General features: G+C 40.4%; 2 protein-coding genes across 3 annotated transcripts in view; one reads left to right on the top strand and one right to left on the bottom strand.

The window, feature by feature from the left end:
* The window catches only part of ZNF518A (zinc finger protein 518A), a 60902-nt gene that overhangs the window by 35768 nt on the left and 5478 nt on the right, over window positions 1–19656 (bottom strand). Inside the window, exons 1-2 of one of the 2 annotated variants that reach the window (XM_021268232.4) lie at window positions 7652–8240; window positions 5932–6067 (exon numbers count right to left, since the gene is read on the bottom strand). The gene's annotated coding sequence lies outside the window, so the exon portion shown is untranslated. Of the gene's footprint in view, window positions 1–5931; window positions 6068–7651; window positions 8241–19656 lie in introns of those variants that run through there. The other variant, XM_072039658.1, reaches the window with a different exon arrangement.
* CCNJ (cyclin J) lies at window positions 8494–17981 on the top strand. Its single transcript, XM_027460534.3, has 5 exons — window positions 8494–9070; window positions 10703–10913; window positions 13315–13614; window positions 13706–13865; window positions 14839–17981. The coding sequence occupies exons 1-5, from the start codon at window positions 9002–9004 to the stop codon at window positions 15248–15250; spliced, it is 1152 nt and encodes a 383-aa protein (XP_027316335.1). The 5' UTR covers window positions 8494–9001; the 3' UTR covers window positions 15251–17981.

The following is a 19656-nucleotide window of genomic DNA, read 5'->3' as shown; positions in this document are numbered from 1 at the left end:
GCATTACATAACCGTCACTCAGTTACTACACCACAGCTAACTTCTTCACAAAACAGGGAAGTGAAACTCAGAAACACAGATGAAAAATGTTCTTATCCATATGTAAAAATAAGGCTTCCACCGTCACTAATACCAGATCTCTGTGCTGTTCTACTACTGGTCAGCCAGTAGTAGAAACTTGATCTACATCAGGACTAGATGATCCTTGTGGGTTCCTTTCAACTCAGAATATTCTATGATAATATCACATTTTGAATTAATTGAAATAGTTAAAGTGTAAACTATAGAGCTTACATTGCCTTTCTAATTTTCTGTGAGCTTTATGTTGACTGTTAAAGGACAGGTGATTCCTGTTCTTGTATAAAGTAACTGCAGTACTAATAGACAATTCTACCCAGTACAAGCATAACCAAATTAAAGGTTTTAAACAAAGCTGAGGTATCAGAGAAATGTTATGCAAGATCAAAGCTTTGGGTCATGCAGCAACACATTTTTAAACCACTTGTAGGAGTCCTAGTGTTGAACTTAATATTTCATTAAACCACAATGCAAATTGGTTCCAGCATCTGTGTCTCTGTGTCTGCAGCATTACACCTCCGACTTTCATAATAAAATCAATTTAAATCTAAGTAAAATATGGAGGGTTATTGGGTTTTGTTTGTTTGTTTGTTTCCGCTTCTAGATCATCACCACGGAAGTTCATATCTGAAATCTTTAATAAACACGGTCAGGCAGTAAAATCTAACTGTTGGAAAAGTCAGTCTGAACTGACATGCTTTTTTCCATACATAGCCCCTATAATCTAACACAACATGTTGATCTAGCAATGAACAATGATACTGTTTGAAAAGCCAACTTTTCCGTGGCAACCCCAACCAAGCGTATCAGTGTCTGAGCACTGCTCTGAACATCAGTCTCTGAGGACTTACCTTGTGATTATTTACAAAAAAACATTCAGGAACTAAAAATAACACCACTTGGCTTTCATAGCTAAGTAACACAGTAAACTGCAAACTGCAGATTAGGGACAGTAAACTCAAAATAATTCTACACGCATTTTCAAGCAAAGAGTAAGTTTCAAAATGTAACAAACTTTTGCAAAACTAACACCCAGCAATATTGATCAAATTACTCCTTAGAAGCAATAACTACTCTCATCACAGTCACGTACTAAGCAAAGCAACGACTCAAACAGAAAGATTGACTTTTATCATCTGTTTTGAAACTGTTGGACCACCACTGAAAAAAAACACAAGCTGGTATTTCTTAAGACTGAGGCCATTAGTGAGAGGAGAAACATGAGGTGCTAGTTTGTTTTCTTGCCAAAGATAATCTTGAACAAATTAAAAATAGTATGTTAGCATATGAGTGTTTCAAAGATACTGTTTATTTACCATATTGATATCTGTAAGTTCAGACTGAGGCTCGTATAATTTTTTCATATGCAATGTTTCTCACTCAAAACGTTAAGTGAACATGACTCCATTTTGCCTACAGCACAAAAGAGATGGTTCTTACACTTTGTCCTCAAAGTAATTATGAATGTGACAGGAATACAAACATAAGAGTTTATAAAAAATTGTGTATATGACCACAACAATTCAAAGTGCAAATCCACTAAGCAGAGCTCACAGTTGCACACCGACTCTTCTGACAGCACATTTCCTCCAAGTCTGAGGTTTTTTAAGGTGCAGAATGAGCCACAACTCATAAGTTCCTCTCATCTCTTAAACAGGGTGAAGGAGACTGCACTTCTCTTCCTAGAGCAGAACTTGTCTTATTACTGTCTACTTCCACATTATGTTAAAGAAATAGTCAGTGCTGATTATTTTAGTTAAATAAATAAATAATAAAATTAGTAATGACCCCTTCCTCCCAGAAGGTGCTAAACACCTGTTAAGGGCACAGGCTTCATATAAGTCAACACTTGTGTTCATGAAACCATACCAAATGGAGACCCTAACACAAAACGGGGTCACAGTTTCAGATGGGAGTACTGCTGATAATATACCGTGAAACCAAACTGTTTGGGCACATTTTCAACTGGATTGCTCATTTAACATGCTTTTTAAACTAGTCATCACAGTGTTTTTAACAATATTCAGAGAGAGGTATGTCTCTGCATTTTTAATAATGCAGTGGGTGTAATGAGTCACAATGCAATGAGTAAAAATACAAAGCACTGATTCACGTCTCAAAAAAGCATGTCTCAACTAGACATGTTGGGACTAGGTAATTATGCATTGAATAGCATAAGTATATATTAAGTAGTGGTGAAGGGTCTAGTTGTCCATAAAGTTTGAGAGAGGTGCACCCACACGCCAGCAAGATATAGAGTTATTCAGTTCATTCAATACATGACCATCTGCCTGGCAGTAAAATGTCCAAAATATAAATAACTCAAATTCTTTCAGCATAGTGAGACACTAAGATTACTTTCAGAGGTTCTGATACATCAAATTCAGAATTTGCCATAGTCATCACTGTTGCAGAACTGGGTCCCAGATCTCATTGCGATCCATGTTCATATTAGGATACACTATCCCTACACATTACAACCCCAAACTAAAAGCTCTTCACTACCAAGAAAACAGAACAAGGTGCAGCACTTCTAAGTAACGGATCAAACAGCACAGTACTTGAAACACACACGAGCCCTGTTGGATTTGGCAGGATTTACCCTAGCATCAAGCCTGCTGCACTGTATCCTTTTTTTATTTATTTTTTTAGCCTCATGAATACAGAGTAAACCATGCTGTGATCCTGGCAAGTATCCTGGAAGAAAGTGCTAAACCACACAGCACTACATGGAAGCTGAAGACTCCCACAGCAGCAAGGTGAATATGAGCCAACAGCATGCTCCAGCACTGAAGAAGGCTAGCAGCAACCTGGCCTGCATTAACAGGATAATAGCAAGTAAATCAAAAGAAGCAATTGTTACTCTCCACTTAGCACTCATCGGACCACATCTAGAATACTGCATTCAGCTTTCGGACTCCCTTCTCCCCCAGGTACAACAAAGTAATGGACTAACAGGAGAAAATTCATTGTATGGCCACCAAGATGGGAGAACACTCCCATTTGAAGAGAGGCTGAGGGAACTGGGCTTGTTCAGCCTAGAGTAGAGAATGCTCCAGAAGGATGTAATAGCAACTTTCCCTCATGTAAGAGAGAACAGAGTGCTCTAAGTACTGCTGCCTTACCCCACACATATAAATCAGAACAGACTCAGAACAAACTCAGTAAGCCCTTAGCATGAACAGAGGATGTTAATAGTTACTTTCAGTAGCAGTAGCTAGGTTCTCATTAGCAAGAAACTGGACCTGTAAAGTTTTCCACTTGTGCCTGGGTACAGCAAACTAGTTAGTCAAGTACCAACTGCTTCAACACAAAGCACTGCAAGGACCAAGTCCCCCTGTGGATGTAAGTTTGTAGTTCTCCTCTATGGCAACCACCAGCAGTCAAAAGCATTAACTTTGTGGGACCCTGCCTGGGCTGCCTTCTGCATATTATTAAATAATAGTAATAATAAATATTTAAAAAGCAAACAACAATTTTTTTCTTTTTGGATCTTCAGTTTGAAAGGAACAGGCCTTTTTGTTACACTTAAATTCTGTGGATATAACCAAAATCAAAACATGTTTGACAGGAACAACAACATATCACTAACTGCCATACTCCTCCATCTCTGAGCTAACTGCACAACAAGTAACCTTTCCCAAATTTCAGTCAAACAAGCTGAAACCTTCCAAACAGGAAGCATATACATTTGCTTTAGATGCAGAGTTCCTCGGATCTTTTTAGCTACTGATGAAGTTGTTTCTTAAGCTGGGAGTGTGTCTTGCAGAAGAAAAAAAAGAACCCCCTAAGTACAAATTATATGTGTCAGCACAATTCCACTTATATGAATGTCTCCTTCATCCAGCACATTACCAAAAACATACACATTCATCCTAATGCCAAATAAAACATTCATGGACACACATTTTTAAAATTGCTTCCCAGAGGATGGGAAAACACTTAAAGCCAAATTGCTTATCAAAAGGCTTCTCAAAAAGCGTGTATCATTCAGGCCAGAGAATTCTCTCTTAATGGCTTTCTCTCTTAATAGCTGGATTAATAACTAGAGACAACAGTTCCAAAGGATATTTACCAGCTAAGTTCAAAAACTTAATCACATTTTAGTAGCAACTCTGGAACTCCAAATCCCCAGACAACTTTGAAAATCTTACCCATAGAGTACCTTTAACATTCAGTACAGACATTTACAAACACAACCCTGGAGTGTTTTCAGTAGGAGGCAGCGCTCACTCTAATGCTTCTGAAGTGTTACAACTGATACGCTACATTTCATCTACCACCATGCTGCAAAAAAACTGGGTGAGCAGTTACAGTCTTGTCTTTAAAGTGATTCATTCCCTTTAATTAAATGGCCTTGAAATGTTACTGCTATGAATGCCATCAAATACAGCCTTTGTTTGAAAATAAGATCAACAAGTACAGTAACAAAAACAGAGCTAACTTTCCCAGCCCTACAAAACACAGGAACTAAGTTTGGATGGTATTTCCTTTTTAAGAAAGTTCTTTTTTAAGAAATTCCACAAAACTGAGATTTTCTTACATTATAACTGTAAAAATGCAGTCCTTAGAAATGCCATCTAAGGTACCATTTTTTATTCAGGTGAGAACCACCAAGGAACATCAAACTAAAAGTAAGAACCAATACAATTAACAGTGTTTGAGTCTTTGCTTAAATATCTCTTTCAGTGCTTTGTCGTCCCAGAATTCAGTTTCTAACCTGGACTCTACTTACACAGTTGAAGTGACTCATTTGTTTAATTCTGTCAGTCAAGATAAAACCAAACTTCAAATATGTATCTTATGACAACAGGTACGAAAGTAAAAACAATGCGTCAGACTTTAGAAACTGTGATACTCTGTGGTTAATGTACCATTAACACTGAAAATAATACACCAGAAATGGATCCTTTTATATCAGGAGAAGGAAAAAGTTTCTAAGGTAGAGAGATGGTTGTTCTCAAGATCAGAATATTTGCTGTACTTGGCAATTACCTGCAAGTTCTTAATTCGTATTTTAAAAGCCACATTTCTTTTTTTTCCAGAGGCCAAGAAGAACCACCAAAAAATTAGGGGGGGGGGGGGGGGGGGGGAGCAGCTTAAACACAAATACATGCATCAGTTCTTGAGATACAGATCTAACCTCCCAGTAACTACAAAGAGAAGTTAGTTTACCCATTATGTCTGAAATTGTGTTAACTCTATAATCTGTGAATTACAGATCCATAAATTCTACAATTTAGTAGCATTCTCTTTAGAAGATTCCACAAAAAAAAAAAAAAAATGTTACAAGCGTTTTAGTCCAAATTTCACAGGTTCCATTATACCCTGTTTTGGATGTAGTTCAGGGTCATAATTTTTCTTGAAGAATTCCAATAATAACGGTCTTTCTTATTACCTGGCACCTTTTCAAAGCACAGACAGGAGCTTTCACAGCCAATCGTATTTCCCTCTCGAGACACAAGAATTTGTTTAGGTGATTCATGGCCATTCACAGAAAGAGGATATGCATTTAAAATGGTTTCATAACAATTATTTCTGCTTTCTGTTCTCTCAGGTTCCATATGCTACACCTAAGCAGAAAACTTCACACTTCCAGTTTCTTGCTAATGAAAACCTAACTACCTGATGAAAACCTGATGATAGTAAACATTAACATCCTCTCTTTATTCTAAGGATTTAATAAATTTGTTTTTCTTCTGTTTTGCACAGGGGACTAAGGTGAGAACACTTAGAGCACTGTACACAGCCTTGACCACCAAAAGCAGATAAAATTTGAAATTGTATTAATCTATCCACATTTCATTTGCACTATTCCCATTCCCATTTAAACTTAAAACTGAATCCACGTACCCAATAAAGCTTGGAGGCTCCAAGAACACTCTCAGTTCTTCCAGTCAAGAGTCACGGTGCAGAGATGTACATGTATGCTTCCTGCAGATAACAACGTAGCTGTACAGAAGTACAGTTCTTTCAATAGGATGATTTTCTAGGAAAAGAACAGAGGTGACCTCTGATGAAAAACATCTTTGAGCTAACTTCGCTGCATTCTAGCTCCGATCATGCACTTAAGATAGATATGAACCATCTAAAAAGTGTCTAGAAAAGAACAGCAATTGCAAGTTTAAGATAACATGACCTGTGAGGAGAGGTAAAATGGTTTGTGGTTGCTTCGCCTAAAGTAACGGTAGAAGGGAGACATGACAACACAGCCTTCAATTATTAGTTCTCAATGTCCGTTTATAGATAGTAAATGTGTATACCAAACATTAACAAACTGTTCAACATAAGGACACTGAAGCACTAGCATACACTCTTCAGGGAAATTGTGATTTTGCTTTACTGTCTTTCTCTAAGATAAGAAAAATGCATGCCAGAGCAATCCTGGCCTTGGGCAGGATGGTGAGGCTCTTCTCAAACCTATCTTTCAATCGCATGGAAATCAGACATGTAACAGTTTACAAGATCAATAACTCAATTAAAATTGGTTGTAATAGGTGCCGATCAATTTGGGAAAAAAAATAAAAAATAAAAATAAAAAATAATGAAGAAAGCATTACAAGGAAAGCATTCCACAGCTCAGCTCTGTAACATGGCAAGTAACTACAAGCCACTGTTTTTCCAAGTATGACACATAAATAAAATACCTCTTAGAGTACACAGCTTTATCAGGATGACATTTCCTACACAGGCAAGACAAGTACATAGATCTGAGAAATAAGTCAGCATCTGTCTTTTTTTTTTTTCTCTCTCCACTTAACAATACAGAAACAGACTAATTGACTTGGTGCTTAGAAAGCTTGAAGGGGAAACAGTGGTGCTAATGACGGTAATTTCTCCCAACATGCAAGAGTGGAAACATCATTTCTCTGTTTGGGCCCATTGTAGCAACGTTTTAGCATGTTGGTGTTTATTGGTTTCCTCTTCTTCAAGCATGCAATGCATTTTTGAAGGCTATAAAGATGTTGTCAGTGACTGTCCCCATTAGGAATCTGTTGCTGAGATATTTCTTACTCTCAAAACAAACATGTTGCATTACCTTTCTTTAAGAATAAATAATTTCAAAATGGTATAATTGCTCTACAAAGGTCAAAATTAGCATGAGCACACACTTGACTATAAAAAAAAAAATAAATCATAATTAGATGAGAATAAAAGCCATTAGAAAACCAAAGTGATGCTTTTTCAATAGCCCATAGATTTCAGATAGCTGAATTATTTTCTCAATTATGTATGCATGCACATAAGTTATGAACATCTCCTCTCAAACATTTTTGTTCTTCAGAAAGCTACGTTCCACTACATAACAAAGTCTACTGTATTAGAAACAGTCTGAGAAATACAGCCTGAAAACAAGGGCTTTCACATATTAGCACAATTCCTCAGATTAAAAAAGGTCAGCGAAATCCCCAGGCTTATCCATTCCAGTTAGACGTGTGTGTGCAGAAGGCTTTTACAGCCCCAGCTACAAAGTCATTAAACTGGTTATGTCAAAAAGTTGGTTTCCCTTTTCTTAATTAAAGAGTCTTGTCTGAGCACGGGTAGAAATGAAAAATCAAATCTACTCCCTCACCATAAAATGCATCCAAAGCATTTCTTCTCCACCCCTTTGCAATACTTGCTGTACTAGGTTTTATATTCTCATTAGCTATTTGATTGGATGTTTGGCAATTTAAAGATGTGAACCACTAGAAAGCACCAAGTATTTTGGAAGTGCTATTTTGGAAGACCTGTAAACCAGCGGGATTACGAACCAGGGCAAAATAGGTAGAAAAAGACGTTCTGAAACAGGTGCTCATGGAGGAGCTCTTTTTGGTAATAACCTCTGGGAATGCAGAAGCTCATTCACTCAGGTGCAGGCTATTTAGAGGGAGGATGCCTACAACTGTAAAACTTTCTGCCAGAGTTTAACCAGCAGTGGGCAAGAATTGATCAGCAAAGATCAGCCTCGTGGCTTTTTGCAGCCCACTGAGCCAGGCTGGCGTTAAGATGCCTGGCGTGAAGGGGCTCGGCGAGGCACAGCTGCTGCCACGAGCAGCCCAGGCACCAAAAAGCCCACAGGTGGAGCAGGACGATGAGAACGGGAATTAAACAAGGAGCCAGGCTGGGGTTTGTCAGCTGCACTCAGGATGCGCCTGTTATCTTTATTCACTCAGTTCAGGTGTAACTGCACGCTAACTTTTTCGGCCCCACGAGCGAGACCCCCCCCAGCCCCTTCTAACAGCTGAGAGCCCCCAAGGCCAGCCCCCAAGGGGCAGAGCAGGCCCCGTCCCCAGCCCTTTATCGGGGCCGGCTACGGCAGCTCCGCGGGCCCAAACTCTTCCCGCGCGTAGCCGCGGAGCTCAGCGCTCTCCCCTCTCCCGCATGAGCTCCCCTCGCCGATTGGCGGCGGGTGGGCCGCGCTGTAAGGCGGCCGGCGATTGGCGGCGGGGCGGCGGCGTGAGGGCGCTGCCGGGCTTTGTACACACGCGCCGGGCCGCTCGGCCCTTTAACAATGGGCGAGGCGGGCAGCGCCGCGTGATGGCGGGGGAGCGCTGGGCACGCCGCGCCGCGCTCACGTGCCCCGGGCCAGGCCCCGCCGCCGCGTAGGGTGAGGGGAGGGGGGCGGCGGGAGGGAGGGAGGCAAGGAGGGGGGCGGCAGCAGCGCCGCCGGCCTTTGTTGGGGGGCGCGATCGCCCGGCGCCGTGCCCGCCTTAACGAGCCGCAGTTGTGACCCGCATGCCGGCCAGCTGGGCCGGGGGGCCGCGGGGCCCCGCGGCGGGAGCGGCAGCGGCGGCCGATTGCGTTTAATTAGGGGCCAGCGCGGAAGGGGCGAGGGTGGCGCCGCCCGCCCCGCTCCCGTCGCCGTCCCGTCCCTGTCCCGTCCCCGGCGAGCGCCGCTTCCTCCCCTCCCCTCCGCCCAGGCCCCGGCCGCCGCCCCCCGATGGAGCTGGAGGCGCAGTGGTGGACAGGACAGCTGGCGGCCGACATCCACCAGGCGCTGCGCTACAAGGTACCGGGGCTGGGGGGCTCCGGGGGTGGGGGCTGCCCGGTCAGGGGCTCGCCGGGGTTTTGTTGGGGTCCGGCCGTGCTGCTGGAGGGGGCCGAAGGGCATCTCCCGGCCCGCTGCCCCCCGTCCTGACAGCTCGGAGCGGCCCCGCCGTCCTCCCCCTGCGCTTTGAAAGGGGTCAGGGTGCGCTTGGCTCCTCTGCAGGGTGCCCGGGCAGAGCCGCGTTCAGGTAGAGTGCTGTGCTACGGGCGGGATGACAGCAAAACGCGCGGAGCACGGCAGAACAGCAGTTTCAGGTTCTTTGAAGTTGCTTCAGCTCTGACTTGAAGTTACTCGCTGGGGGTGGCTGGGTACCCAGCACTGCCTCAACTTGAAAGTTTGTTTGCAGCAACCGAGCCTGCTGCAAACGTGCTCCCGCTGCCTTACAGCAGTGAGCGGATTGTCCTCCTTGAAGGTGTGTGACCGCCACAGCAACTCCTTTTTTTATTATTTTTTTTTTGAAGGGGGTGAGGAAGGAGGAACACAAGAAAAACAGGATGGTCTGTGTGCTTCCAAGGGAACGATTACTAAAACTAAGCCAGTCCTTTGAGACGCAAATTCTGCAGTTTAGTAGGTACAGGTGGCTGTTTTGTCAGTTCTTTCCCCCACTTCAATAACATGGTCCAGACCCTTGCATTGATGTTAAAACTTCGAAAAATTTGAGGTAACTGATTTCTAACTGGATGTCACCAGCCTGTTCCGATGGAGATTTAATTGCACTCAAAATCCTGCTTAGTCCAAGCTCCACAACATAACTGATATGGTAAGAGGCAACAGCAGCGCTGCTCTGCTGGATGCAGGAGAGGAGAGTAGCTGCTAGGCAGGAGCCTGGGGAATGCTCTTTGTGCCAGACCAAGTTTTGTATTCAGAACAGATCATGCCAAAGACTTTTCTCATCTGTGGTGTTGGTAGGGCTTTTGTGTCTTTCAAATTGCAGACGGTGTGAGGTTTGTATAAGCTCAACTAAACATCTGAGAGCACACAGCAATCAGCATCAGTGCAACACCGGTGAGATCAGATTGTCAGGGTTAGACATGTGCATGTAGCAAGCAATGACACCCCTGCGCCCCCCTTTCCTCTTAACATTTCTACCTTCAGCGAGCTGTTAGTGTCCTTCTCCTGGAGGCATCTGCAGGAGATCCAGCAGCACCTGGACACGCAAACACTTCAGTACAAAGTCTGGTTGCTCAGATTAAACTGTAGCAGGAAGGGGCTGAGTTAAGCTGTTGGACTTTGCATTGAAGCATCTGAGGGGTACTTGGATACCATTGCTGCTTCCCTGCTGGGAGGTACACATGCTTTGCAGTAGAGGTGGTGTAACAGGTGGTAAAAATGAAAGTCACTCTAATTGATTGCATAATGGAAAATATGTTAAGTTATACTGATGTTATGCAGAACCAAGTTATTTATCAGTTTTATACTACGATAAACAAGTTTTGCTCTATAAAAGGAATGCTGAAACTATGGGAACAAAAAGAAGGGGAGGAGAAACACTGAAAATTCCATGATAAGTGTGGGAATATCAGCTGTATTGGCTTGCTAGCAATACAAACTAAATGGTGGTTGTAATAAAATTACATGCTACTGTCCATCTAGGAGCTGAAGCTGCCCTCCTACAAAGGCCAATCTCCCCAGTTACATCTGAGAAGATACTTTGCAGATCTGATTGCCATCGTGAGCAATCGGTTCAGACTCTGTCCTGCTGCACGACATCTAGCTGTGTATCTGTTGGACCTCTTTATGGATCGTTATGACATATCTGTACAGCAGCTGCATGTGGTTGCTCTTTCCTGTTTACTTTTAGCAAGTAAGTACTTTACTGTACTGTACTGGCACCGTACTTTAACCAGAGCAATATAGGTTCTTCTGCCAAATGCAAGGAGTAACTTGATGGGATACAGCAGGTAGAAGGGGAAGCAGAGTGGCTACAAAAGGTAGACAGATCAGTGTACATAAATTTGGCCCACTTGGTAGGGCATTTCTTTTAGACTCTTGGTTTGATATCTGTTGGCACCTGATAAAACATTGAAGAAAAAATGAACTGCAATTAAAAAGATGTTTATGCTTGGAAATGCAAATTATTCTACGATGAAATTTAGCGGATTAGAGGAATAGAAAGGCTGCCTTTCTAAGGACATGTCAAGATCGGTAGAACCAGTGCTGAAAGCAAGAAGTTAAGATACCTATGAGAAAGGAAGAAACTAAATAAACCGTAGGTAGACTGTACTGAACCCTGCTGATTGTCCTGGATGTGTCTGGCATACTTTAGATTTCATAAATTGAAGTGTTCTTTATGCAAGCTAAGGCTAATGTAAATCCTGTATTGTGTCATACAAAATGCAATCACCAGTGTATTCACCTGTGTTACATGGTATTCTGAAGATGGAATTAATTACAAACACTCATTATGAACTGTGCTGCTTATATTGACCTCAGCTAGGTTCCTGTGGTGTGTATCCACTTTTCTGTTTCTGGAGTCCTTTCAGAAATCCCCAAAGAGATTTGGATATAGTTTGCAGAATACCTGCTGGTAATTGTTTTTAAACCTAGTGCCCAAGCTTTGTTCTGGTAGCAGAATTAACTGTTGGTTCAGTTTCTGCTAGTCCATTTCTCTGAATCTATTTTCATTTTCTCAAACAAGGTGAGATCATTGTGTTGTAGCTCTAGGCCTTCTCTGCCAGTCAACACCTCAGCACTCTGGTTTTCTATTTTTGGTATACAGCTTCCTTTCATTGCACCTTTGTCTCCACCAATAACTGTTCTGTTGAATAGTTGTGAAGGAGAAAAGAGTTATTTTATATTCTTCTGGGAGGTAGATCTTGGCTGGATGTCACCAGTCACCTTTCCCAAAGGATGGGGCTCTGGTTATAAAAAACAGACCTCAGAAACCAGTCTGATCCATTTAAGAAAGTGTATTGTCTTTGAAAATCTGGCATTATTTCAAGTGAAATTCATGTTTTGAAGAGTATTATTATTAAAAAAAATCAGATCTGCCATCTTTTGTAACAAGCAGCAAGTAGAGCTTATGAGAGCCTTGAGTCCTTGTCCTAAGAAGTAGTGTGTGAATTAGTTTAGAAAGCACAAACCAAAATGCTCACTTAAACTTTTGTCCTTTATGGCTCAAACAAGCAATTTAGTCAGCCATACAGTGAGTTAGATAACTCATACTGATATATCTATTTAGGTTGTAGAAATAAGAAGAGAAATGATTATGTGACCCCTGAAACTTCTATTTCTGTAATTGCTAGAGTGTGGGAAACAGAAACTAACTCACTGGGGTTGGTGTTGGATTATGTCCTGATGTAAGTAGCTCCCAACACTGGGGGGGGCGTGGGGGAAAGCAAATGATCAGTACGTTCAGTCCTGTGAAAGTCTCCAAAAACGTGCATTTACAACATATGTAGAACTGAATAGAGGGTGTAAGATGGAAAAAATTTGCAATGAAATTGAAATAGCACAACCATATGGCAAACTGTATGGAAATGTGACACTTGTTTCCCTTATTAATGGGTTTTCTACATATACAATTTTGCTTCGGGCTAAAACCATACAGGCCTGACAAGTTAAAGTCCAGGGAAAGCTGAAGCTACTAGCAGTTGAAACAGTGTGTATAAGGCTCCTTGGGTTTTCAGATGTACACTGCTGAAATCCACTTGTTTGAAATGCTGGAGCAACTTACCAGTTATATCCAAAAGCGTGCCTACCATAACAAGCAATAAAAGGAGTTGCACTGGCTAGAGATGGAGCTGTACTCTAAAAACAAAAAGGGTGTGCAGCAGTAGGAGGATGATTAAAGTCGCATGCTGTGGTGTTATGTATGCCGAGTCACATCACAGTGGTATTTCACTGATAATAGGGACACGTTATACAACAATTTGGTGACAAAAATTTAAATGTACACTGAACCAGAGATAGCATAATACAGCTTACTTCTGCTCTTGGCAAACAGCATCTGTGCGCATGGGCAGAAGAACCAACAGGAAATATGCCACTGCACAATATCCAACACAAAGTTTGACATTATCTGCTGAAATTTAGCCCTTTATAGTATGTGCTCCTTTTTGTCTCCAGTGAAGTCTTTGCACCTGTGGGAAAGTCTCAAACTTGTTTGACATAGTAGAACTGAAATATGACCAATGCAGACATCAGATGCAATCTGTTCACTTGTGCTGAACCTTTTTTTCCCTCCTCTTTCTGTTCATCTGAAGGTAAATTTGAAGAAAAGGAAGACAGTGTTCCCAAACTTGAGCAGTTGAACAGCTTGGGTTGTATGACTAACATGAATTTGGTACTAACAAAACAGAATTTGCTTCATATGGAGTTATTGTTGCTAGAAACGTTTCAGTGGAATTTGTGCCTCCCAACTGCTGCTCATTTCATCGACTATTATCTTTCTATTGCTGTCCATGAAACTGATCTTCATGATGGCTGGCCAATGGTTTGCTTAGAGAAGACTAAGTTATATATGGCAAAATATGCTGATTACTTTCTGGAAGTATCACTGCAAGGTGAGTTACAAATTTCAGGTAACAATTCCTTTGTTCTCTTAGCTGACCACGTCCAGCTTATACAAATCTTTTTCTCTTCCCTTCATTTTAGATCATGCATTTTTAAATTATGCCCCTTCTTTAGTTGCTACTGCATGTGTAGCTTCTTCAAGGATTATCTTGCGTCTCTCTCCAACGTGGCCTACTCGACTGCATCATCTCACTGCATACTCCTGGGACTTCCTGGTGCCATGTATTGAACGACTATTAATGTAAGTTATAGCTGCTTTTTATTTTTTTTAAGCGTGTGTACTAATCTATTGGTATGCTTAATTGCTGTAAACTGCTTGCAATGTTAATTTTTATTTCAATTTGTCTATATGCAGGTATTAGGTAATAACTTTTTTTTCTTGGAAAGAACAAAATAAACACCACCATCTGATCTAACCTCTGTTCTGTTCTTTCAACAAACCCCAGGCTTGCAGCTGATGTATGTAGTGAAAGGCATAGTACCTAAAGCATGCCCATGCTGTTGTAGAAGTGTTTTCAGTATCACGCTGGAACACTTTGATGTGGGAGGGCAGGGAAGCCTTACAGTCATCTTATAGTGCAACATAAAAAGTTAGCAGTCCCTTTGGAAAAAAAAACTGGTGGTGGTTGACCTGTGTTCCAGAGATCAGCCCCATATGGTACCAGAACTGTAGCTGACTTTAGGCCTGTGCAGCTGGCACCTGCTTGACCTCAGCATAAAAGCAAATGAAAGAGTATGTCTAAATACATCTGAGGCAGGTATAAATCAAAGAGAATTGGGGTGAATTAGACTATTTTAAGCTAAACATGGAATAAGCCAAAATATCATGTCTTTTGAAAACCATATACCCAATTTAAATGAGACAAAAGCAGTAAGCAAGCTTTAAGTTCAGGTTCTGGTAATCTGGCACTTCATTGCACTGATATTTTTAGATACTGCTGTATTGCTTGTATTGCACTTAGCTTTAAATGATTTTTTTGTATTGCTACAAAATTCAGTGAAATCCTGAAAAGAAACAAGTTCTAAAACTATATGAGTTTAAAGGGTATGCTAAAATGGTTTTCTGTTTAAATTGTTATTTTAAATGTTTTTTAAAGTGTTTGGATGCTTTCATATAACTGCACCATTTGTTAGTGCTCTTAAATTAATCCAAAGGAATTTAAAATGACTTTCACATCCATTTTAATGTACTCTGTCCTCTCATTTTGTTTCAGTGCGCATGATAACGATGTGAAGGAAGCAAACAAGCAAAAAGGACAACATGCTCAGTCTGCTCAACATACTGTATTTCAGTCCCCAGCTCCAACTCCCCAGCAGGCCAGCGTTCAGCAGCACATACCCCAGTATCTCCAAGCTCATCAACCTTCATTACAGTATCACCATCAGACATCACAACAGCAGAACTGTCAACAGATACTATCAGCTAATCACACAACATCTTACCCACTTCAGACTTGCCCTGCTGCCTTACAGTCTAGTGTTCAGGCTCGAGGCCATGGACAGACTGGTGCTGCTGTGTCACTAGCTGTTCCGCTAGAAGTGAAGCCATGTGTAAGCGTCTCCTACAACCGGAGTTACCAGGTGAATGGACGATATTCCTGTGTTACTCCCTGCTTTGAGAGGTGATAAGTACAAAACTTATTTTGTGCTTCTTTATTTGGGGCAGGAAGTTGCATTGTGGGGAATTGTTTTTTTTCGTTTTTTGTTGTTTTTGTTTAACCTCAAATAAGTTTGAGGGCAACAATTTGAATTTAAAAAAGTGTCTTTCCAGAGAAAAAGCAACTGGATTGGCAGTCAGTACCGTAGCTCAAGTAGAGACTGCAAAAAATAAGCACACAGAACATCTGAAAGAATGCACATACCTGGGAGTAATAACTTCTTCCTCAGGCACTCGGAATACTGTGTGCTTCGAATGCACATTTTGAAATATCAGCCAAAAGAAAAATGGCTGTGGACTAACTACATACTTAAGTTTTAATGAAGGAGATATGCAGTATTACTTTGAAGACGTTTGTATAATACCACCATACAGTATTAACATTTACATTAAATTTACTGAAATTTAAGAATATATAGAATGCCAGACTTCTCCAGATACATGGGGACCACAGGAAGAAACAAACTTAATTTACATAACTCCATAACTCTTGCCCCTTTTTCAGCACTTGTATTGGACATTTGCTTTAGACTAAGGCATTTGAGTTAAGTGGTATTTTGATAGTTTTTAAAGTTTTGTACCTCACAGGATAGACACTATGTTTTTCCTTTTCTTCTTCCCTATCCTTTTTATGTTTAAAGTAACTCTTTCATACTAACTCAGGGAATTTTCTACTCATTACTTTGTGCTGCTGGTTTATACACTTAATTGGGTATAGCCTGAGGGAGAAGGGTAGAAAGGGAAGAGCCTATAGCAAATGGAGGGGCTTTTCTTCAGGGCGTCTGTATCCAGAGTACCAAAGGGCTGTGTTAGGGTTCACAGAATGTAGATGTGAACTACTGCCCAGCAGTGTGGTAGTGAGTAATTGAAGTAAAGTTTCAGCTGAACTTGTACTGTACCAGAACTACTATAGTGGCTGTGATTCTTCCATGTAAGTGCACACACATTAATAACCAACAGAAAGCGTCCTCCAGTTGTACTGACAACATGTATTGTGCAAAAAAAAAAAAAGTAAATGCTTCTACAAATGCGGTTCTGTGTCAGGCTTACAATGGAGGAAAATTCTCAGGTAATACAGGGGCAACTTCTTATTCTACTATTTGGGAGTTCCAGAAGAAAATGCAGAGATTTACTCTTTTAAATGGGTGGATCAAAATATATTGCAGAGTGAACTGCTTTATCACAATTAAGGTGCTAATTATGTAACTTAATGAAATTACACTATCTCCTGTGGAGTGGATAGTCTGAGGGTAGAAAGCTTCACTCATCCAACTCTTTGATGAAAATGGTGGTGAAGATATTGCTGGAGATTTTTTTTTTTTTAAAAAAAACACCTGCCTCTCCTGTGGTAGAATATGGGAGGAGGTATGGATGACAGAATTTCTACTACTTCAAAATTTCTTTATAGTAGGTGGGCTTAAGGCTTTTTTGTTATTTTGTCTTTTACCACCTTCTCACCTGTCTTAGTGGCAGCACTTACAAGTGTGTACCACCTAATGAAACCGAAGTATTGTGAATCATACTGCTTTCAAAGTAGGGGCAATTAAGATATGTTACCAACGTTAAGATGAATGCTCTATCACAGGAGAGGGGGCCTTACCATAATGTTCAGAATGGAGGAAGGATGGCTGTGCTCTTTCTTCCTGGAGCTGAGTGATGAAGTGCTACAAACCCTATTTATTGTGGAGGAGAAGAAATCCTGTTTCACTTGTTTTGTTTTGTTTTTTTTTTGCATAAATCCCAATTTTTGTTGTGGGCTTTTGTAGCATACATGTGCAAGTCAAGAGGGGATGGGTGGGTGAATAAAAGAGATGATCCTCTCTGTTTTATTCTAGAGAATCAACTTTGAAATAGGCATAGCATGTTCAATTCTTACTTCCTCTAAGTGCAAATTTATTTTCCTCACTTCTCTGTCTCTTAATGAATATTTCCCCAGGTCTGCAAGTAGTGTTAAGTAGAGATTTTCCACCTCATAAGATGCCATGCTTTTTATTCAGAATTGTTACCCATTTGAGAGAGAAATAGATTTCCTTCTGCAGGTTTCATTTTGTTTCAATGCTATATATCAAAGTCCTCAGTGCTCTAACTACCTCTGATAACTATGAATGTACAGTCTTGTAATAGACCATGACTTGAAATAACAGCAGATGCCTGTAGCAAACTTTTCTGTAAAATCTTTGTCAGCTAACTTGTCATCTTTATTTGTAATGCAGCAGTATAGGCTTTTCTTTTTTGGAGTATTACTAAAGTTATCCCATAGGCATTTGATATATAAAAGTTTAACTAATACTTAACACTGGAATTATAATGGGCAGGGGGATTATTCAGTTAGTTAATACTGCAAATTTACATTTATTAGGGTATTTTTTGACTATTTTTAAGACATTAGATCAACTGTAAAAAGATCCACTACATGCTGTCTGTTTTTAATTTATTACTTAGTCTGAGTTTTTTTCTTACACTACAGCTTCACCATGACTACAGAAAATGTACACTGAACAGTTTCAATGTATTATTTAAAAGGGCTTTAGTGGTGTACATTAAAAATACACTGTTCTTACTATTAGAACCAAAATGTGTTTTTTATGGCATAAAGAAAAATGGTGCTCCTAAATGCAAAATGTCCAAAACAATGGAATCTTTGTGAGTGCTATGCATTCAATTTATTTTTAAAAAATAAACTAGTTTTGAGTAAGAAGACTACGTGGTGTATTATTTAAAAAACTGTTCCTAATCTGTCTTCCACCATCCCTGTGTAGGGGCTGGAGACGTAAAAACTTCTCTGCTCCCTCATGCCCCTACTTCTGTGATGCCATAATAACCTTCAGGAACACTGACTCTACCACAAAAATGGGGGGGGGAGGAAATCATGCAGGAAGGCACTGTAGAACTCAGTGCACCCACAGCAAATGCTCAACATTGTACATTTCAGCAGCCTTGTATCTAGTGCACGGCTCTAAAAACTATACTGAATTCATTCTATTCTCATTCAAAAAAAGTGATACATGTAATCCTTTCAACGCTAGAAATCAATAAGGACACCACTGGGCTTGTGGCAAAAGGCTATTACCATGAGCTCCCAGGCTATTATGATAGCCATGAGAGCAGAAGGTAATATAACTTTTAATTGATAATTAATTTATTAATACTGTACACACTTGAAACAAGACACAGACCTCCAGAAATTAAGTAGGCAACTCCATCTCATTCCTATAAAATTAGGAAGTTAGGTAGCATATATACTACATCAGTGCTTCAATCCACAAAGTTTTGTCCTTAACCTTAAAATGGCAAAAATATATTCTATCTAGATCTTTTTTCCTTGAAATCTCAATTTTTCTCCATGCAATTACAAAACAGTAACTACCACCTGACCTTTATAAAGCTCTAACAACTCTAAGGACTGCTAGCTACATTTTGCTTATTTTTTTCAGGAGATTCTAAATAGCAGTTCTGGGGATTTGTTTATACATAAAATTAAGTTTTGTCTTTGCTTCCCGTGATCCAGATTCATTATCTGCATCAAATAGTCCTCCTTCCTGAATTAAATTTTGCATTGCTGGCAGAAGTTGATGTTTTCATTAAAGTTTTGGTGACTAGCACATCCCCCAGAAATAGTTGTTTTACAACTGTAACACCACTGTCAAGTATGTATAAGCCAGAAAGTAATGTGGCATCCTTCCTCAATAATTTCTTAGTTCTACATTCTGAATGCTCAGAGGAGCATTAGCTTCTTGAGCTGATAAGGCCTTATCTGACCGGACACAAGAGCCCAGTTAGCAGTCTTCTCTTTCAATCAGCAGCAGCATTTTTTTTAAACATCAAGTTAAGGAGCAATAACAAAATATTGCTATTTTTAATTTCTATTCCAGTGATATTTTAGGAGGCACAGCCCAAGCACATACACTTGGCTAGTTTACATTTACACATTTTGATCTTTCCCTGCAATTAGATGTATACAACTTCAATAAACAAGACATATATTCTGACAAGGAAAGCCACTTGCCACTACACATCAAAAAAAAATTTCCTCTGCTTACAACTGAATAATTACAAACTATCTGTATAGATATCTATATAGAAAATAGCTCCAGGTTTTAAAAATTCTCATTGCAACAATAGATGCAGACTCCTGCCCCCAGCCTCCTACCAAGAGAAAGGAGGCTTAAGCAAGACTTACAGGTACTGAAACTGCAAGCTTGAGATTCAGTATGAGTACTCATACATAACGGTTGTATTTACCATGCAAGTTGATTGCATCATTATTTTATGTGCTAGCTAGTACATGCTTTCTACAGTTGTTTGAAAATGCTGCTTCCTGTTCTTGAAACACCTGAATTTACTCTCCTGAAACAGCAAGATAACACTTTCATAG

The sequence above is a fragment of the Anas platyrhynchos genome, chromosome 6 (genome assembly GCF_047663525.1).
Source record: "Anas platyrhynchos isolate ZD024472 breed Pekin duck chromosome 6, IASCAAS_PekinDuck_T2T, whole genome shotgun sequence".
Taxonomy (NCBI): domain Eukaryota; kingdom Metazoa; phylum Chordata; class Aves; order Anseriformes; family Anatidae; genus Anas; species Anas platyrhynchos.
The sequence above is the reverse complement of the archived record's forward strand: the minus strand, read 5'-3'. Positions and strand labels throughout refer to the sequence as shown.